The sequence below is a fragment of the Amphiura filiformis genome, chromosome 8 (genome assembly GCF_039555335.1).
Source record: "Amphiura filiformis chromosome 8, Afil_fr2py, whole genome shotgun sequence".
In the NCBI taxonomy this organism is placed as follows: Eukaryota; Metazoa; Echinodermata; class Ophiuroidea; order Amphilepidida; family Amphiuridae; genus Amphiura; species Amphiura filiformis.
Genome location: NC_092635.1, coordinates 12942383 through 12964900, shown reverse-complemented (window position 1 = coordinate 12964900; position 22518 = coordinate 12942383). Strand labels below are relative to the sequence as shown.

The window sequence follows — 22518 nt, the reverse complement described above, 5'->3', positions numbered from 1 at the left end:
GGTCAGTTCAGTGTATGCTGGCCAGTTGTCAACACCTCTTTAGTTGTGAGTAACCATACTATATGTGTACCCTTGTTGAGTTGTCGTAATTGAAATAAGAATTAAATGAAATTGTAGCGTAACTAATTTATTGGGCCACACTTCGGTATTTGTGTTCAGGTTTTGGTATTCCTCTTTTGGTGTAATTCAGCATCACAACACACATGACCTCATCAACTAGGTCCTAGAAAGGATACTAGTAAGAAAGAGGTGATGTCTTTGTCATGTTCAAAAAACTTTATCACAGAGAAGATGGTTTTTAACTCACTTCAATAAATGCACACTTACTAATAAATTTGTAAGATCTGCATGTGCTGCTATTACTCTTTTCCTGCAATCTGGTATCATCATACGTGATTCCGCTAAGATCTCTCCCTGAAAAATAGATGAAAAAAAGATACATAATAATGTGATATTAATAAGAATGGCATAAAATAATTAGATTAGACAAACTGTAAGACACTACAAGACAAAATACTATAACATATGACTGAGCGGAACAGGCTCTGACTCATAATCGGAAGGTTGCGGATTCACACCCCTGTGACGCCATCGTGTTGTGCCCTTGAGTAAGGTACTTAATCTCAATTACTCCTCTCCACCCAGGTGTATAAATGGGTACCTGCCAGCATTCTTTAATGCTGGGAAGGTAACAGATTCACTGTGGAGGAGTTGTAGCAATCCCCCTATAGCAACATTACATGGAGGAGTTTGGCCAATGACCTTTACTGATTCCCTTTAGTTTTATCCAGAGATGCACTTACTTTCAACTTGAGCATTAGCAAGGGAGGCATCTCCTTGTCTGTGTTTTCTAAGGCAAATTTGCAATGGTAAATCGCTCACAAGACTACATATAGCCTGGCCTATACAGATCCATGCTATTGTGCACCCAAAATGGAATGTGTGTCTGGTTTTTGTAGTTTAATGAACAATTTGCCTTGGTGTTTTGCTGTCTTTTGCAACAAGAACTCATAGTTTGTCTTTCCATGGCCTTTATACCAGTGAATTAGGTGACCACAGAATGTGTTCAAACACTTATCACAGGTCTACACCACCATAACTCATAGTTTGTCTTTCCATGGCCTTTATAACAGTGAATTAGGTGACCACAGAATGTGTTCAAACACTTATCACAGGTCTACACCACCATAACTCATAGTTTGTCTTTCCATGGCCTTTATACCAGTGAATTAGGTGACCACAGAATGTGTTCAAACACTTATCACAGGTCTATACCACCATAACTCATAGTTTGTCTTTCCATGGCCTTTATACCAGTGAATTAGGTGACCACAGAATGTGTTCAAACACTTATCACAGGTCTACACCACCATAACTCATAGTTTGTCTTTCCATGGCCTTTATAACAGTGAATTAGGTGACCACAGAATGTGTTCAAACACTTATCACAGGTCTATACCACCATAACTCATAGTTTGTCTTTCTATGGCCTTTATACCAGTGAATTAGGTGACCACAGAATGTGTTCAAACACTTATCACAGGTCTACACCACCATAACTCATAGTTTGTCTTTCCATGGCCTTTATACCAGTGAATTAGGTGACCACAGAATGTGTTCAAACACGTATCACAGGTCTACACCACCATAACTCATAGTTTGTCTTTCCATGGCCTTTATACCAGTGAATTAGGTGACCACAGAATGTGTTCAAACACTTATCACAGGTCTACACCACCATAACTCATAGTTTGTCTTTCCATGGCCTTTATACCAGTGAATTAGGTGACCACAGAATGTGTTCAAACACTTATCACAGGTCTACACCACCATAACTCATAGTTTGTCTTTCCATGGCCTTTATACCAGTGAATTAGGTGACCACAGAATGTGTTCAAACACTTATCACAGGTCTACACCACCATAACTCATAGTTTGTCTTTCCATGGCCTTTATACCAGTGAATTAGGTGACCACAGAATGTGTTCAAACACTTATCACAGGTCTACACCACCATAACTCATAGTTTGTCTTTCCATGGCCTTTATACCAGTGAATTAGGTGACCACAGAATGTGTTCAAACACTTATCACAGGTCTACACCACCATAACTCATAGTTTGTCTTTCCATGGCCTTTATACCAGTGAATTAGGTGACCACAGAATGTGTTCAAACACGTATCACAGGTCTACACCACCATAACTCATAGTTTGTCTTTCCATGGCCTTTATACCAGTGAATTAAGTGACCACAGAATGTGTTCAAACACTTATCACAGGTCTACACCACCATAACTCATAGTTTGTCTTTCCATGGCCTTTATACCAGTGAATTAAGTGACCACAGAATGTGTTCAAACACTTATCACAGGTCTATACCACCATAACTCATAGTTTGTCTTTCTATGGCCTAAATACCAGTGAATTAAGTGACCACAGAATGTGTTCAAACACTTATCACAGGTCTACACCACCATAACTCATAGTTTGTCTTTCCATGGCCTTTATACCAGTGAATTAAGTGACCACAGAATGTGTTCAAACACTTATCACAGGTCTATACCACCATAACTCATAGTTTGTCTTTCTATGGCCTAAATACCAGTGAATTAAGTGACCACAGAATGTGTTCAAACACTTATCACAGGTCTATACCACCATACATGTTCTTTCAACCACAACGTTTACTTGGACGTTTTCCAGATTTTTATCTGACTTTTTAAGACCATTTGCAAATGACAACAGTGTACTATTAAAAGCCAAGTCATTTTAACATGCAGCATGTCAATTGTGATAGTTACAAGCACATCCATCTACATTTGTAGTTCAATCTGAACAGTTAATTTTAAAAGCTGAGATTTATTATACACTTTAGCTTGTAAAAATTACATAAAATATCTCTCCAATTTATGACCCATCTAATATACACCCCACCATTTTTGCCAACCAAACTATTCTGTAAATGCTATCAAATACCATACAGTACCTGCATTTTTGAACATTAATCGCCAATTTCACGATATCAATGTGAAGGCAGGCCATTGTTATCGACAATGTTTACGGTATTTGTTATGTAGAAATCCTGTATTTTTGTGGAGCACTGTCAGACAGAACTAGCGATATTTTTATGGGAATTATCATTTTAAAATGGACCTCTTAATTGACGCCCGCCTTTTGGAAAATGCAACGCCCCGTCGCCCGGGGTGTTAATTAGATCAGTGGTAAAGCAGTAAGGTTTCAACAAGTCTGTCACTGGCCTGTTATGGATTCCCACCATAAAAGCCTTTCTACTTCTTTATCAAAAAGTTTCTGCCATGTTCCTGGAATCTAAAAGAATTTCTTATTGCAACTAGTGTCGGCATATATATGTAATGTGGTCAAGAAAATTAAAGTCAAGAATGAGTCCGACAAACTATAACATAATGCCGCCATGTAAAATTCAATCCACATAAAATTCAACGTACCTGCTTCTTGATGACATATTCATCACCAGCTTCTGCTTTCATCTTCTCAAGCTTGGCCTCTTCTGCTGTGGCCTCCTTTTGGTACATCTTCATTTCCTTTTCATTTCTGAAACAAAGTAAAATGGCTCTACTACATCAGCAATGTGGTTCCACTAAGGCTGTGATTTTTTAGTAATTTTGTGCCTGGGTACCCTATGTAATTAATTGGCGGGTACTGGGTACGCGGGGTACAAGAATCATCAGGGATCAAGCCAAAGCTTTAATTGTCTCCAAACAGGGTGTGTTATTACATTTATCAATTAAAAATGTATGAGGTCTGCAAAATATTTAATGTAAACAAAAACAACAGCTTTGTTTGACATTGAACTCTGGCCTCTTGTGATCATGGGCCCATTCCCCATTGACATGATTGAACTTTGCAGGCAAACTTTTTATGATTTCTCTGTGAGATGGGTCAGTGTAGTCACCTCTACAGCCAGTTTGGTTCCGCTCCCTCCACACAGACAGATCACAGCGGAACCAAACTGGCTGCGGTGAAGACTATCATGTGAACTTAGTGGCTGCCTAATTAGAAACCATTACCGCTAGTGCTTAAAGCAGCCTCTTGTTTTTACCAAATATTTCAATGAAAATGATCTGAATTGAAGCAAGATATGACTTCTAAAAGTTCTTATAGAAAATTTTTTTAATTCGTGTACATCGTGGAACATTATGACCGCGACTTTATGCTAACACACAAGCATACAACGCTACTCTACGCGTCCCTATTAGCGAGGTAATCTGCGTACAACAGCTTACTACGCACAGCCACGCAAAGAGTATGTTCCACAATGTGAAATAATTTTTCTATAGGTACGTGTATACTCATAAATTATGTAAGAAATCCATCGCTTTATTCTGTGCGAGTGTTTTACTGACTTGCCATTGAATTTGTGTGGCAGCACAGCACTAATTAATAGGAAATGTACATAATCAATCCCCAACTGTAGCGTGGTTGACACCCATAAAGGATGCGATGGTGGGGTGTTCCTCACTAGGATTATTGGAGCACACTCAGCACAGCGATATTTCCATACAGGTGATCAAAGAAATGTCCATTTTGAAATATTTATGCCTTCTATTATATCATCTTTTTATTTTTTTAATTGTAGGCATAAGTAGCTTGAGAATATCACATTTGGATCACATTTGGATCACCTTTTTATATATATTACTAATAATAAATTATCAGTTTTCAGACTCAGAGTGAAATTATAGTAAAAAGAAGTATACAAATCAAAGATTTTAATTCTATTGCATCAGTGCATGGCAGTGTATCATGGCAGCGATAATACTGTGTCTGTGTACTAGTCATGGTCATTTGCATACTACATACTACACACGCATGCACATGCATGTCTGCACTGTGCATCTCATTGAACATACATATATTGCCTTTCAGAGATGTCACAGGCTGACCCAAAAAAATCCTGAACTTGCGAAGCGTAGCGAGCAGAGCTCTCACCGAGCAGAGCTCTCACCCAGCACAGCCGGGGGGTCCAGGGGCCAGCTTAAAGCAATAATGTGTGATTTGCAAAAAGAATAGTTTCCTATTTAAATGTTTGTTTTCACTGATCACATTATCCCCTTTTAATTTTGAGCCAAACAAATGAGGTATAACGAAGAAAATAGCGATTTCATTCCAGCGCCTACAATGTGTGTACTACGCTCGCCCATCGTAACATGTACATGTAATACTGCACGGAGCATCGCGTTCGACGTGTGTACAAATAAGCTGACATCTACAGGATATGTTAGCAAGCAGTCGATAGTTGAACTCTGAATAAAACCGGGTCGACCCAATTTTAATATAAAAAGTTACATTTTACTGTTATTGAAGCACTTCAGGCGTATGTGGTATTTTAGTACACCACTGGGCATTATAATTATGCAAAAAGTAGAAATCTGAGTAAAATTGAGGGCGTTGCTGTGAAGCAAATCACACATTATGGCTTTAAGGCAGATGGTTTCTGCACATTTAGCGCCACAGGAAAGACTATTTCAGAGTGTAAAAAGAACATTTAAAAGCTCCTGGCTTGTTCTACATGTTTAATAAAAAGTGCTTCCTTCTTCCAGAAAACATGCTTTTAAAGTTTTGAGCTTCCTATACTTTTATGCACAAGAGACACTCATAAAAATTGTTTTTTGGCTTTTTTACATGACCAATATGGCTGATGTTGATATATGTGAAGCAGATCAATAAGGCAATAATTAACCATTTTTTTGTGCTTGGCATCCACTGCCTATTACACCCCACCCCACCCCCACCAACCGGCACCCCATCCTGAGCCTTGACGGTCAGTGTGCTTTTAGTTAAAATTTTAGAACAACAAACATTTTAGCAGATTTAGCACCCCCCAAGAGAGACCATTTTTGACATAAAAACCTGTTTTAGACTTTGAAAAAAAAAAAGCTTCCTTCATCCTAAAAAATGTGGTTTTAAATGTACAGTTTCCTATACTTTTGTACATGAGAGATATTCTTCAAAGCAGTGTCCAAAATAAGGAAAATATGGAGGTTGTCCGAAGGATAACCAAAGCTTAATTTCTGCTTGTCCTCAAAAAATTTTGGTTGTCCCCAAAATGTACCATATTTTTGAGTGCAAAAAGTCAAAATTGTTTGATGTCTTTTATTTTGGAAAATCCGTAGCCACAAATTGCTAAACCTATGCAAACTTCAAAATTCGCCATTCTGATCATGCAGATCTAAAGCACTGCCACCATTGGGTAACTCAGTGAAATGGTTAATTAAAAATGTTCAGAACTGGACATACTGAACAAGTAGACATCACATCATATACTATGTGCTAGCAGTGTGGTCTATAGATCTCGCTTTTAGGATACAAATTACAGTCAAACATGAAGTCAAAAGTAAAAATTTAATTTCAAGTTTTATATTTTATCAATCATGATTTTAGAGGTAAAATATAGTTGTTGTCCAGGGGATAGGTACATAGCTCAATATGGTTGTCCACAGTGATTTTTGGACAAGAGGACAAGAGGATAAGTGCTTATTTCGAACACTGCTTCAAAGTTTTTATTTTTTGCCTAATAACATGGCCTACATGACTGAAATCGATATTACATAATGTCATAAAAACAAGGATTCATCAAAATTTTGACCCCCCTCTTCGGGTATGTGGGAGAGTGATGTCCCTACAAATTGGGACTAAAATAGTAGGCCTATCCCAAGGGAAATACATACACACACTCACCCACCCCCCCCCCCAAGTACACCCCGACGGCCACACAAAGCCAAAGGATACAGAAGGTTAATATCAAACCTTTGACCCAAGTTTGCTTGCATTTAGACTTAAACTTGACTTGATATTAGAGTATACACAGGCCTATACGGCATCAGTCCAGCATCATCTCAAACATCATCGTTCATTAATACACAGAATACATACTTCTTACTACTAACCTTGGGTAATATTCATTGAGGAAAAAGAGATGAGTTGGTGAACGCAAAAACCAACAAAAATCAGTATAACATGCTGGTCTGATAATGGACTAAAATTCATCAATTTTGGGCATGAAAAGTTGTTCTCAATATAAGATTTGACCACCATGTTTTAATAATTAGTACCATTATCTAGCTTGAGTCATCCAGTCAGGGTTCTAAGGAATTTTCATTTTAAAATGGGAGATTTTCTCAGATCCTGAAATTTTCTGGAAATCCGGAAATGTGACATCTCGTTACATTCAATTGAAATTTCTTGTAAGGCATCAAATTATACATATTCAGACATTCATGACATACATGTATGACGACATTCTATGATTTGTAATATTTTAACTTAGATTTATAATTTATCATGATGATCATGTTCTAACTGTATGAAAGGTGAATTCAAATTTGCCATCAAACCGCATCATTTTATATATCAAATTAAAGCCCTGGCCTTAAGTAAAGAGAGCCAAAAGCTGAAAACCGTTTTGTCATAGCACTTTCCATCTAGCAAAGTCACATCTTGTTGTCAAAGATTGACTTTCATCAAAAATATTCAGCCAACATTTGATGAATCAATAGAGGCCGTCAGCGTGGCGTCATATGCCGCCATCTTGTGGGTACACGCTGCGATGGTCGTTCGATCCCCATGCGTGAGCAGCAAAATCACCGCGTTGATACGCGATAACAGCTGCGTGGCAAGCTGCGCTTTTCTGCGCGTAGTGTCCGACGCATGAACACACATATCAATTGTACCCACAAGATGGCGAAAGGCTGACGGCCACTATTGCAAAACAAAACAGCAGTCTCATGATACATGATAGAGCAGCTTTTCCATTTAAGGAACTGCTATCAAAATCCCTCTAAATTCCATGTGCGATTATCTCATCACAAAAACAAATTAAATATTTGGGTCAAGTGAAGTATAGGCAATATATTTAGGTTTCCTTGAAAAATCTTTTCTTTTAAATTTCTATGTACAAATATGATTGTGTTTGGGCCCCGGTTTAGGCCAATTTGGCTGACTAGCAAATGTGTTAAGGTGTGCCTTTCATACCTATAGTAGGAGTTCCAATTGAATGAACGCAGCTTTCAACAGCTCACAGCTGTACCAGGGTTCCCGTTAAGGATTTTAAAATGTGCGTCATGTGTGACGCAAGTTTGCTGACAAGGTTGAAAAATCTTGCGTCCAGACAGATTTTTGTGCGTCCATCTGAAATTCATGATCAATCATACCAGGAAACGCAGCGGAATTCCATGATCAGAATGGCAGCCCTTGTTGCTAACACACGTACCCGTCCAGCATGCTTTGTAAACAAAGCATCAATGGGGATTTTCCCATCAAACAGCGATCGTACGGAAAGCTTGCAAAAGTGCACGATTTCCTGACGTTGCATTTACAAATATTACAGATTTTACTACAATTCTTAAGTAGGTGGGTCAAAATTTTGGGGCTTTTATTATCTTAAAAATATAAAAGAATAAAAATTTCGCATTTTTATCATCAATTAATGATTAGATTTCGAAGTTTTGTCTGCGTCCACATGCATGTGACATGGATGATATATATTTGATTAGCCATGTGAACTTGCGTCCAAATTTGTAAAATACGCGTCTGGACGCACTGACGCACACTAACGGGAAGCCTGAGCTGTACTCATATCCAACCGCGATCGTATATCGCATATTTCAAACGACAACACGAATACAGTCAATTACAACCAATCACAAGAGCTCACAAGTGCGTTGGCGTTCACTTCCGCGTTACTCACAACAGTCGCACACGCTTAGTTCACCACGTAAACTTATGGCTCAAAATTCGGACCGCTCGCCAATAAGTTTACTGCTTTCTATGTTTTGAAATTTGTTGGCGTTTTAACGATCCCGATTCGGTCGCTTATTTTAGCCGTGTCACGTCACATGCATGGCGCTGGTGGGTACCAACCAAACTTCAGAAAAAAAAACCTCGATCGCCATTAACGATGTGATATGGGACTTACATAGGATTACACAGAGATATTTCTTGCCAAAATTTGACCATTTCTAGGCAAGTTGGCCCTACTTTGTCTGCGTTATATGAAAAAGGACAGTCTTAAGTAAGTATAAGTGCAACGCTTTTGATGTTTTGATGTTTTGGGAGACTGGGAGGGTTCAGAACAAAAAAATGATGGAGCCTATTCTTGACTGTGTAATATTCCTTCAACCAGTTGCCGTGCGGTAACAGTCTTATACGATGGACAGATAGTATCAGTTTGTGAATGAGGACATCGTATAAGTTCCTTGTACTAGCACACGCTGGCGTACATCGTGCAGTGTACGCAAAAAATCGTCACGCTATTGAAAGCTGCGTGCATTCAATTGGAATTCCCACTATTACACATACACTACACCATCCCATGTTGTAGGTATGCTAGGTGAATTCAAATTTGCCATCAAACTGCATCATTTTATATATCAAATTAAAGCCCTTGACTGAGTAAACAAAGCCAAAACTGAAAACCTTTTTTTCATAGCACTTTCCGTAGCAAAGTTACATCTTGTCAAGACTGACTTTCATCAAACAGATTCACCTAGCAAAATTCCCCAAAACGGCATTTCGGGGTGTTTCTAGATCTTAGTCTCATGGCGATAGCAGCTTTTTTTTAATGGAACTGCTATCAAAATCCCTCTAAAATTCCATGTGCGGGTGACTTATCACCATAAAAAATCATATATTTGGGTCAAGTGAAGTATAGAAAACATATTTATGTAGGTTTCTTTCTTCGGGCACAAGTTTTAAATTTCTATGTAAAAATGCATTGACATTGTCGGCGAATTTGGCTGACCAGCAAATGTGTTAACTAAGGTTTGCCTGGGTTACCTACATGTTGATCATCATCGACATGTTCATGTAAAGTTTTATTCAGATTTCCTTTTACAAATTAAGCATACTGCTAGCTGTCCAGAGCGTATTATTTGCACAAGGTCCAATGCACACGCTTGACGCCGCGCATGTATACGCAATGGTTAAGCTGTCAAAGGAAATCTGTGTTTGTATTCATGGGCTAAACAGGGCATGGCCATGGCCATGTTGTTTGTTTTGTAGGTAACCTAGGCAAACCTTAGTTAACACATTTACTAGTCAGCTTAATTCGGGCCTTGCCGATCGGGCCCCAACACAATGCATATTTACATAGAAATTTGAATTTTTTCGAGAATAGGTGGGTGAAGGAAACCTACATAAATATCATTAATATGTTTTCTATACTTCACTTGACCCAAATACAGTACTGGCTGGAATCCACCGGGCAAAAATTGCGTGGGTTTTGCACGGCATTTTGCATGGACCGCTCAAAGCGATCTTCACAGATCATACCGACGGCGCGGTTTGCACGGTTTTGCGTGGTACCATTAAAAGTTGTACTAACCAGCCAACTGCCCGCGCGGTTTATGAGCGGGTTGTTGCACGGCATAAGCCTATTATAAATCTAATTGGCTCTTCTTTGTCAAGCACTTGACAAGTGACACACACATTCGGAAGTGGTATTTCAGTTCGCAATGCAATCAATAGCTGTTGTGATGTGTTGCGACTAGCAGTGGACGCATCGTTTTTGTGCTCTCGTTTTCACGGCAAAGATCTTGAATACCTAGACATATTCTGGTGAATATTTTGTGGATCAACCAACAAACTAGGCACCAGGAACGTACTGGATCCTTTTTGGAATTATATTTTTCATCTAGAAAGAAGAATTTGGCCAACAAAATCTGGACTTCTGACCACCAATTCAAACCGGAAGTTGAACATCGCGGGAAATACGTATTGATTGATGATTGATCACCTGTTTGTGTTCTTCAACTGAATCCATTTGGTGGCCACTACAATCGGATTTTGAGTACTGGAAATTCATCTTTGTTTCTGTGGAATCTGGAAGTGAACTGTGCAGTGTGCAGCTAAGTTTTGTGTGACTAATTCCAAGTTTCTGATGATCCAAGGTAGGAGAGTTTCAATTTATAATCATGAAGAAACACACCAAGAAATTGACGCTAATTCCTGCCATCCAGATTGTTACTGTAGTAGTGTTTGCAATTCATACCCTCAATGGTGTATTAACTAAGAAGTTAAGCTTAAGTGATGGAAGATATCAACATGATGTGCGACCAGATGCATGGTGTTTTACCCAAGGAAATGAAAGTTGTGCTGATAGTACTCCAAGTTTAGGCATACGCCTTGAGCTACTTAGACCTGGCATGAAAAGTGTAAACCTGTATCATGAAACAAACCCAAACGATAACTCTGCAAAGTCAAAAACCAATACCACTTTGACTGTTCTTTTACTTGTTTTGGGTGGTGACATTGAAATGAATCCAGGGCCGGTTAGATACCCTTGCAAGATGTGTCAGAAACCAGTTGCTAAAAATCATAGAGCAGTAATGTGTGATCGACCAGAGTGCCAGCAGTGGGTTCATATTAAATGTGGTAACATAACACCTGAGGAATATGAAGAATTGAAAAGTGCATGTGATAGTCCAAGTAAGAAGACCGTGTGGTTTTGCAGTGTGTGTGAGAACATCAATTTGTTGACCTCATTGGATATCAGTGCTGACTCATTTCCCACAGACAACTCATTCTCGGTGTTATCAGAATCAGACATGTCAGAAGAGGATGATTTTGACCCAGATCATGAATTAAATCTCTCTTCAGACAGCTGTTCCTCCCATAGTACTGGTACCAAATCATCTGAAGATCACACAGCACCCCAACGTAGACCAAAATTTAGAAAACTCAGACTTTTAAATGTGAACTGTCGAAGCATAAAGAGCAAGAGAAAACAGCATGATCTTCAAGCTGTTATAGAGCAGGAAGATCCCGATATCATATGCGGAACAGAATCCCACATAGATAGTAATTATTTTACTAGTGAAATTTTTCCTGATACTCATGAAATCTTTAGGAAGGATAGGAACAGATTTGGTGGTGGAGTATTTATTGGCGTAAAGAAAGATCTGTTAGCCATGCAAGAGGAGAACATGGACACTGATTGTGAGGCAATATGGGTCAAGATCCTTTTTGCTGGGAAGCAACCCCTGTATGTTGGATGCTTCTATAGACCAACTGATAGGGACCCTATACCCCTTACAAAACTGGATGAAGCTGTGAAAAACTTACTGGTAAGTCAGCCCTGCCAAATATTATTCTGACGGGCGACTTTAATACGCCGGACATTGACTGGGAGAATGGAACCATCGTTACTGGAGAAAACAAACCACAATATGGTCGCCATTTGAATCAAACAATGATTGATTTGGCCAATGATAACATGCTTAGCCAGGTGCAGCGAATCCCCACTCGTGGTGAAAATATATTAGATCTAGTTTTCACCACTGTACCAGATCAGATTAGAAAAGTGGAGACAGCACCCGGAATGTCAGATCACGATGCGGTTGCAGTACAGCTTGATACCACAGTGAAATACGCCCGCAAGAAGCCACGCAAAGTTTATCTGTATAAAAAGGAAATATGGATGGTATTAGAGATGAAATGGAACAATACAAAGACTCTTTTTGGCAATCAAACCCCACAGATAATGATGTGGAAACAAATTGGACATCCTTTAAAACAGAACTCTTTCATCTCATGGACAAGCACATTCCACAAAAGCAGATCTCATCTTGGCAGGATGTACCATGGATGAATATGACAATCAAGAGACAAATTACAAAGAAGAAAAGAATTTGGAAGAAAGCAAAACGTAATGGTTAGGAAAAGAACTGGAAGGACTTCAGAGAAATACATAAAGTTATTAAGAGTAGCATGAAGAGGGCATATGAAGAGTATATTCAAGTATACTTGATAATGATAACACCATGATTGAGTCCAAGAAGAAGTTTTGGAAGTTCATTAACAGCCAAAAGAAGGATAGTGGAGGAATACCAACTCTGAAAACTGAAGGAGGACTAGCTACTACCAGTGCCTCCAAAGCTGATGTCCTGAATAGGCAGTATCAGTCTGTGTTTACAGAGGAGGATACAGCATCATTCCTGATAAGGGGCCCAGCCCGCACCCTGCCATGCCGAACATTATCTTCACCACAGAAGGCATAGAGAAATTGCTTGGCAATTTGAATCCACAGAAAGCTTGTGGCCCTGACCTCATCCCGATTCGTGTGATTAGAGAGCGGCAAAACAAATTGCACCAATTTTGCAAATAATATTTACGCAATCATATGACACTAGCACCTTACCCAACGACTGGTTATCTGCCAACATTGTAGCCATCTTCAAAAAAGGAAATAAAAGCCTTCCAGCAAACTACCGCCCAGTGTCACTCACATGCGTAACCACCAAGATCATGGAACATATTATTTTTCATTCCATCATGGAACACCTTGACAAGAACCACATTCTGGCCTGGTATCAACATGTATTTCGCGAAAAGCATTCCACAGAAAGCCAGCTGATAAGCACTTTGGAAGAGATTGCCAGATCGCTCGACAACCACCACCAAACAGATGTCTTGATATTGGATTTCTCAAAGGCGTTTGATACGGTGGCCCACTGGCGTCTCCTAAAGAAGCTTGTCTTCTACGGTATCAACAACAAAACCAACGGATGGATCCAAAACTGGCTTACAAACAGGACGCAGAGAGTGGTTGTAGATGGAGAAGCCTCACCAACAGTTCATGTAGACTCTGGAGTGCCTCAGGGCACAGTACTGGGGCCTTTAATGTTTTTACTCTTCATAAATGACATTGGTAACACCATAAGTTCTACCATCAAGTTGTTTGCTGACGACTGCCTGTTGTTTCGCACCATTACATCTCCCAGTGACACCTCCAAACTTCAAAAAGATCTAGACAACCTGAAGGAATGGTCTGACCTATGGCAAATGAGCTTTAATGCTAAAAAATGCTACACCATGAGAATACATCGCAAGAAAACGCCAATCACCCACACACTTACATCATGGGAGGAGAGGAGCTGTGTACTGCATCTAGTCAAGCATACCTCGGCGTTGAACTCCATGAGCGGCTCAGCTGGAAAACACATATTGAGTCAGTAGCATCCAAGGCAGGCAGAACCCTCGGCTTTCTAAGGAGGAACCTGGGAAAGTGCTCAACAGACATAAAAGAGCAAGCCTACACCTCACTTGTGCGCTCACAACTGGAATACGCCTCGGTCGTGTGGGATCCCCATAAACAAAACCAAATAGACCAGCTTGAGAAGATCCAAAGAAGGGCTATCCGATTCATATCCGGCAACTATCAAAGGGAGGCTAGCGTTACTGCAATGCAACAAGAACTTGGCATACCTACACTTGAAGAAAGAAGGAGGAACGCTCGCCTCACCATGTTTTACAAAGTCACAAATCAACTCATAGCCATACCCATGCCAAACTACTTAACACCAAGAACCAGAACTACTCGTAGCAGTCAGCATCATCGCTTTACACGACTCGGCTCATCATCAGACACATACAAGCACAGTTTTTTCCCGAGGACACTACGGGACTGGGATGCCAACTAAATCCATGGCAGATGTTTTTACTTGCACCAAATGAACTTGCACCTGTAAATAGAAGAGGCTGAGCACAGAGCACATTCGTCCACTGCTAGAAGCACCGCACAGCAGTCCCTCATCCAGTTGCTGAACAGGCTTTTGATGAGAATATGCATAGAAGATAGAAGTAGAAGTGTTCAAAACCCTTGATATGATTCGTTGACCGTGTTCCGAAGTATAAAACAAGTTAAACAACATGCCGAAGTACTGAAACATGGGTCTAACTCTAACACCACCGGCCGGTCATGCGAAATTTCATAACGTGTTTTGGTTTTACCGGTTAAATGTTATGCATTGTAGGGCCTACTAGTTAAACGTTTAAAATATTAACATTACATTTGTTTTCATTTTCTTTCGAATTTGTCTTTCATAAAGATGTAACTTGTATTAAATTGAGTATAAATTGACTAACAATTTATCATTATTCAATTAATAATAGAGCTAGGGGCCAACTTCGAAAAAAGAAAAATATATGAAGAACGATCGAGATAAAAAAATAAAATGCGTCGATGGAAGAACATAATGAAAATTTACAGAAGGCTTATCATTGGGCTTAATTTTCACGATTATCACTTTGTTTGCGGCAAAATATATAGACCCATATTACATTCTGCCACTACCAGAGTTGAAGAGAGAAATAAACTTCACCAAGCATGGCACCAAACCATTCCGAGCTACGCGATCGCCTGAGCTGAGTGCCTTCCAGCGGTACGGTATCGGACTATCTTCGCCACAAAATCATCATCATCATCATCATAAATTCATGTTTCTCGCCGAGTCACGGCATTTATTCGACTTTAAAATTATCTTACCTTTAGTTCTATTTTAAATCTATCATCAAAAATATAAAAGCTGCAATTTATTCCAGAAAGTAATGTCGATAGCCGTTTCATTTATAAATGGCCTGCCATCGAAGGCCTTTCCATCTTGTTCTTTGAGGCGATGAAATCCCGGGATGTAATTCAAACATCATGAACATGCATGATTCACGATTTCATATTTTCCTGAAGAGCTGTCAGCTGTCCATTCCTATTCTGATACTTCATAATTTATTTATTCCAGGTATGTGCGTGTGATCAAGAAAGACACAAGAAGAGGTGTTGAGAAGATCAAAGTTCCTTCTTTGGAAAATTCCCCATATCAACAAGAATACAAGATCATTCGAAGCATTTCACCAGTCGTCATCATTTTAATTGAGACGCACTTGTTTGTCGCACGCACAAGTCAAACTCTTAGTCAAAACATTCCCACGCGTCTCTATCATGCTATGCAGGTGAAATCCCTCTGGGTGGGGGGGGGGGATTCAGGTGCAAAGCAATGGAGTTTGTAGAACATCCAGGGTGTATAGGGTCACCGTCTAGGGCTTGGTTTATATGCCACGCGCTGTATACCACATTCCATTCATACCATGTCCGTCCACCAAGATGGGATGGTATACCACAACACGTGTGTGCTTGTCATCACAGATCGATCGGAAGACTAGAGGTTGCATACAATACAACTAGAAAGTTTTGAAGAAAACAATTGATAGTTCAGTTTGTCCCGGGTAGTTTAGCCTATTTTAAGTTTTTTACTATTAATTATCATATCCACAAATCTTTCAATAATATAATTAATATTCTTCCCACAAGACCACTAGTTGACATCGAAATCCGAATAAATGAACAAGCCGAATGCGTCGATGTCAACATTAAATTTTTTATGAATGGGGATATTATAAATAAACCTAGGAAACAAGCGAAATAACCCAATACACGATCTCATCGGATAGCATTTCTCAGGCCCTGGTATTTCCCGGGGTATTTCTTTGCGGTCCTGTGGATCACATGATCATTAATTATTCATAATTTTAAGGGGCTGTGCAATAATTATGAGCCCTGGGGGGGAGGGCAAAGATTTTTTGGCAAGCTGGGGGTGTCATTCAAGCAATTTTAAGCAGGGGTGGGGCAAGCAATTTTTGGCACATCATTTGAAATCCCCCCCCCGCTCATAATTAAATAAGAATTAAACAAAATAAAAAATAAAAATAGTGTCAAAAAAAAGTTGCTTTTCCCTCACTTCTGGCAGAGACATTTATTACAAAATTAAGATAATATTCCACCAAAATCGTTGTTGTCATCCCGGGAATTTAAATATCTATTGTTGGTATTCTAAATTCATGAAATTATCCTGGCACTGATTATAATATCAAATCAAACATGTGGATACGGCACTTTCCCCTTTCCCACACATCACACGCACGGTCTAAATATAGATTGGGGTTGAGCTGACCTAGATTATCTAGCGATCCTGGAAGCAAGCACCTTCACCACGTGCGCGCGGCGGGTCAACTGAAGGGATAAGAATATTTTATTGGTAATTGTTTTTCATAATCGAATTGAACTTTCAAAGTTTCGCCTTAACATTTTTCTTTGTTTTAAAATATTCACAATGATGTTAATAAAACCTTCAAAATATCCAACAAAATAAAATCTGTGTGTAATATTGCGTTCTTCATTTTCAGCAATGATTTCACACTCATCAGAATATTGATAGCCACATAGCGAAAGCACAGTCCACGCCCATTTGCCTCATTAATTATTCATTAGCTCAAACCAACGATCCCCTCAACTTATGTCTGGCTCAAGATCTGCATGCGGTCTGACAAGAAAAATTAAGATGGCACTGAAAAGAGTAAATATTTGGAATTCGAGAGAGGGGAGGGGAAGAACTGGAGGGGGTGGTGGAGGGAAGAAATAGAGGAACTTTGAAAGAGACGGTAGGGTGAGACAGGTAGAGAAAGAATGAGTATTGGGAAAAGAGGGGTGGGTCTTTTTTAAAGTTTTAAAAGATACCCAGGAAAAGTCGAATTTTATTTTAATAAAACTAATACAAAAAAGGGTAATATTTGAAATTTGAGAGATGGATGGAGATAACCGGGAGGGGGGTAAAATGAAGTAATAAGAACCTGGAACTGGAAGGGAGGGGGAAGAGACAAATGGCAGGAGGGTGAGAGAAAGAAGGGGAGAGGGAGGTAGTAAAAGTTACACCAATACACCAAATGACCCTATTGTGCATAAAATTTCATGAAAAAATATTGGAAATATATGCGGCATTTGCAAATATTATTATTTTTTTTATTATTATAATTATTATTGATCTATTTGTTAAAAATGATTGATCAACTTATAATTAAAATATTTTGAGCATAAGTCAAAAAATTTCAATTCTGTGTTATGTCTGAACTTGAGTCAAGTTTTTAGAAGGAAATTTTAATCCAACACTTTCAACCACATTCGCGATTTTTCTGTCATTTTCAGTTCAAACAAATAGGCTACATGTAGATTATTTTTCTTTGTAATTTTGCCCTGAAGTAAATATTGATAAAAGTTAATGAACCAACCCGAAATATAATAAAGTGATATTATAGTGCTGTAATCCCTTACATAATTAAGCAATCATCCAGCAAAAAAAGTGGGCATTTGCTAGGAATTTCCGTTCTTTTGAAGGAGCACCAGTATGATACATGTTGTATGCGTGCCTGTGGGTGTGTGCAATTGGCTTCACAACACCAAATGACCCTATTGACAATTAGCATAAAATTTCATGAAAAATATTGAAATATATGCGGCATTTGCAAATATTATTATTTTTATTGTATTATTATTATTATTATTGATCTATTTGTTAAATGATTGATCAATTTATAATTAAAATATTTTGAGCATCAGTCAAAAAACTATAAAAAGCGATTACCTGGCTGATGGTGACTGTACCCACCAAGTTTTATGCCCATAGGACAGGTTTTTACTCATTTGACCTTGGATGACCCCAAAATAACCGTCAAAAAATTTGACTCTAAAAGTTGACTGTACCCACCAAGTTTCATGCTCATGACATTTTTTACTATTTTGACCTCAGATGACCTCTGGTTGACCCCGGATGACCCCAAAATGACCGTCCAAAAATTGGACTCTAAAAGTTGACTGTACCCACCAAGTGTCATGCCCATACGACAGTTTTTACTAATTTGACCTCAGATGACCCCTGGATGACCTCGGGAGATCTTGGCCCACTTATCGAAACAAACTTGTTCTGTCTGAGGTCCAGATGCACCCAACCACCAAGTTTGAGGAACGTGCGACCCATAGTCTCCGAGAAAATACGCCGAAAACAGTTGTTACTAATTTGACCTCAGATGACCCCTGGGTGACCTTGACCCACTAACCAATACAAACTTGTTCCGTCTTAGGTCAAGATGCACCTACACACCAAGTTGCATGCCCATATGACAGTTTTTACTAATTTGACCCCTAGATGACCTCTGGTGACCTTGACCCACTAACCAATACAACTTGTTCTGTCCCGGGTCAAGACGCACCCACCCACCAAGTTTGAGGAACGTGCGACCCCTAGTCTTCGAGAAAATAGGCGGACAGAGTCACAGACAGACAGACAGAGTCACAGACAGACAGAGGCACAGACTACCAGTATTATTATATAGATATGTATGAATGTCACAAATCATGAAATTTCTTGCCAGATTCTTTACTGAAAGAAGTTTTTGTTTTTCCTAATAATAATGTTAGGCCCATTTTCCGAAGAAAAGTAACTTGGTGACGTCAGATTTACTAAAGAAAAAGGTGGTATTTATTATTTAAAGAAAAATACGCATAAATTCAATGAAATTTTAATCAAAACACAAATCGTAGTATTTAAAAACAATTACACGTACACATTAATAATAATTAATATAAAGAAAGGTGAAAGAAAGCGTTAATTGATTTAAATTTGCCCGTGTTAAAAATAATCACACACACCACAGATCCTGGAAAGAAATAGGGTTACCATGGTGACCTTGGCTGAAAGCCGACTAGCAACTATTGTTTGAGCGCCACGCCCCTCCCCCACAATAACTAGATCGAGGGGTCACCCAGCGGTTAGTAGAGGTTGTTTACAACTATTTGCGCACTTTCCCACACTATCTGAGGGTCGTGCCTACGTGCATCAGGGCACCCACGTGGCCATGTGCAGTACATGTTGTAGAGCACGCACGGGCATGTCAAAACCCAGGTCAAAATAAATATTATTGCGTGATTCAACCGGGGATTCTGTAGGGGTAATATTCTTCGGAGTTTGTATTAAGGGGTACTACACCCCTGGCCAATTTTGTGCCTATTTTTGCATTTTTCTCAAAAATTATAGCACATTGGTGACAAGTAAGATATGTATAGTATAGGGGCAAGGACTACAACTACTATACTGAAAATTCAGCAACTCAAAGCAAGTAGTTATTGATTTATTGATCAAACATTGGTTTTCCCTCATTTTGACTGTAACTCCACAACTGTTGTCTGTGCTGAAATAAAATTTCCAGTGCAGTAGTTGTAGTCCTTGCCCCTATAATACACATATCTTACTTGTCCCCAATGCGCTATAATTTTTGAGAAAAATGCAAAAATAGGCATAAAATTGGCCAGGGGTGTAGTACCCCCTTAAGCTTTTAATATCAGCATTTTCATTTGAAATGAAGTTTGGATCATGGGTTTTTGAATCATATAAAGCAATTAGCTTGCATCATCCAATCACAGACTCACTATTCACCGCGAAAAATTGCATTTTTTCGCGAACCTATAAATAGGTGAATGTTATGACATGGTGCGACATCAAAAATGTTGGGAGTGGACTTTCTTATTATTGTTTTTAAAATACATCATTTGATGTTCACACCACATTCCAAAGATAACTATACGCGGTACGGCAATTGTTGGCCAATTTGAATAATTCAAATAACATGAAATTGGTCATAATCGGCTGAGCGGCAAGAAATGGTGCTCGACATACACGTGAAGATGATAAAATGTTGATCGGAGCAGCAATTTCAAGGATCTCTGGTTAGTCAACTCATAAAGGATTAATAAGTCGTGCCAGGATCCTCTGTGCCAGGAATCAGGATGATCTTTTCGGGTGCGGTCTCAAAAGCCTTCCGATTCATCTCTTGCCAAGGTGCACATGATATCGGGGTTGTTTGGCAGCTGCCGCATGCCGGGCTGGGGCATTGAAGACCCAAGGGTGCGCACGGCTTCTCAGTCCTGGGGGGCTTGACGCACTTGGCTATGAATCATTGGATGTATAATCTACGTGCACTTTTCGTTCTGAAACGAAAAGGAAATACATGTAGAACAAGTATTGTGACTTTGTGGGATCGTAAATATGTGTTTGTCTCAAGGTAAGAACAAACAAGAACAGCTTGAAAACCTGGCCCGGGGAAACTGGGTATCAAACATGTCGGCGAAATAATATTGAAAACATAAAATAATTATGTACGTACAGACACATCACTGTAACGAATGTTGAATTATATCGGCCATCTACTATGTATCGGTCAGTAAAATTTGTGATGGCAAGACGATTTATGTTTTGGGTGAATAAATTGCTATTTCATAAGATTCATGTGTGGGGAAATTTAATGCACAAACCGATGACTCGGAGACCAGCGTATCACGGGCTGACTTTGCGCTCGTAAGTGCGGGCAAAAATGTCAGGTTCCCGTTCCCGGTTGGGTTCTTGCCAATTTATCGTGGGAGAAGTTTTAAAGTTAATAATAGCGCTCGTACAAACACAGGTTTGAGCATAAAGCGGGGATTTTTCTCAAAAAATTGCTGTTTTTATTTCCATTTTTGTACATGTTTAAAAACAGGTTGTCTTATTTTTTTTATTAGTTTTGTAAATTAATTGCGCATCGTCGATGTTATAACTTTTGCCGAAGTTCTTCTAAACATGGAAATAGTATAGTAGGCATATAGATATTTAGAAGATAATGTTCATGTTCCAATCCAAGCTAACATCAAGCTGCTCAGTGCTTCATGTCATGATGTGTCAATCAATAACGATGAAGGTACATCTTGTTGAACTACTTCAAGTGATGAATGCGGATCATTAGGCTATCGATTGAAGCGAATAGGATTAAGCCGTGCAAAACTCATGCGCGGTTTTGCGCGGTACAGTCAGTAGAGATGCTAATCACATCAGAGGTTCATCAGAGATGACCGTGCAGCAACTTCGCAAGCAAAACATCAACCCGCGAATACAGCGTGGGTTTTACGGCCCGTGCCGGTGTATTCCAGCCAGTACTGTATATGATTTTTATGGTGATAATCAAGTCGCACATGGAATTTTAGAGGATTTTGATAGCAGTTCCATTAAAAAAGCTGCCATCGCCATGAGACTAAGATCTAGAAACACCCCCAAAATGCCGTTTTGGGGAATTTTGCTAGCTGAATCTTTTTGATGAAAGTCAATCTTTGACAAGATGTAACTTTGCTACGGAAAGTGCTATGAAAAAAAGGTTTTCAGTTTTGGCTTAGTTTACTCAAGGGCTTTAATTTGATATATAAAACGATGCAATTTGATGGCAAATTTGAATTCACCTATAATATTTACAGTAATTTCATGGCCAAACTGGAACACTATAAACGCTAGTGGCTCCGCGTTAAACACGCGCGAATATAACGCGGTACAGAAGAAAGCATACACGCGTCTTGCATTGCGTACACGCTTAGTACGCTACATGGACGCAACACGCATGTTCCAATTTGGCCAAGAAATTACTGTAAATATTATAGGATACCTATGTTTTGTACATATTTTTAAGCTTACCTTTTTAAAACTCCAGTTTTTATCTTAATTTGTCTAATTCTAGGGTCTGCAGCTGCCATTCTAAAAAAACCCAATTAATTCTTATTTCCTGTAAAAGAAATGTAAGATAATCTTCAATTAATATGTGTTTTTCGGCACGATCTTGCAGAGTTTTATGAGGATGACTTGGAATTTTGTGATATCGCGACGATGAAGGTCAAGCAAGGTCAGATAGTTTTCCTTTATATTTTGATTCACATTCAAACAAAAAGCACTCTGTTTTCAAAATTTACTCTCTGCATAATTTTTACATATTAAATGTACACGTAGATAAATATTTCACCGTGCAGAGAGTGAAATAAACCAATTTTTAATTTTAATTTTGGAAGTTGCCCGGAAGTTACTGGTGCAA

At 39.0% G+C, this 22518-nt stretch overlaps 1 protein-coding gene across 1 annotated transcript in view; it reads right to left on the bottom strand.

The window, feature by feature from the left end:
* LOC140158636 (tubulin-specific chaperone A-like) overlaps positions 1-22321 on the bottom strand; it is a 28923-nt gene extending 6602 nt beyond the window's left edge. Inside the window, exons 1-3 of the mRNA XM_072181804.1 lie at positions 22128-22321; positions 3465-3570; positions 328-414 (exon numbers count right to left, since the gene is read on the bottom strand). Coding sequence (XP_072037905.1) covers positions 328-414; positions 3465-3570; positions 22128-22186 — 252 coding nt within the window. The 5' untranslated portion in view covers positions 22187-22321. The remainder of the gene's footprint in view (positions 1-327; positions 415-3464; positions 3571-22127) is intronic.
* Between the last annotated feature and the right edge of the window lie 197 nt (positions 22322-22518).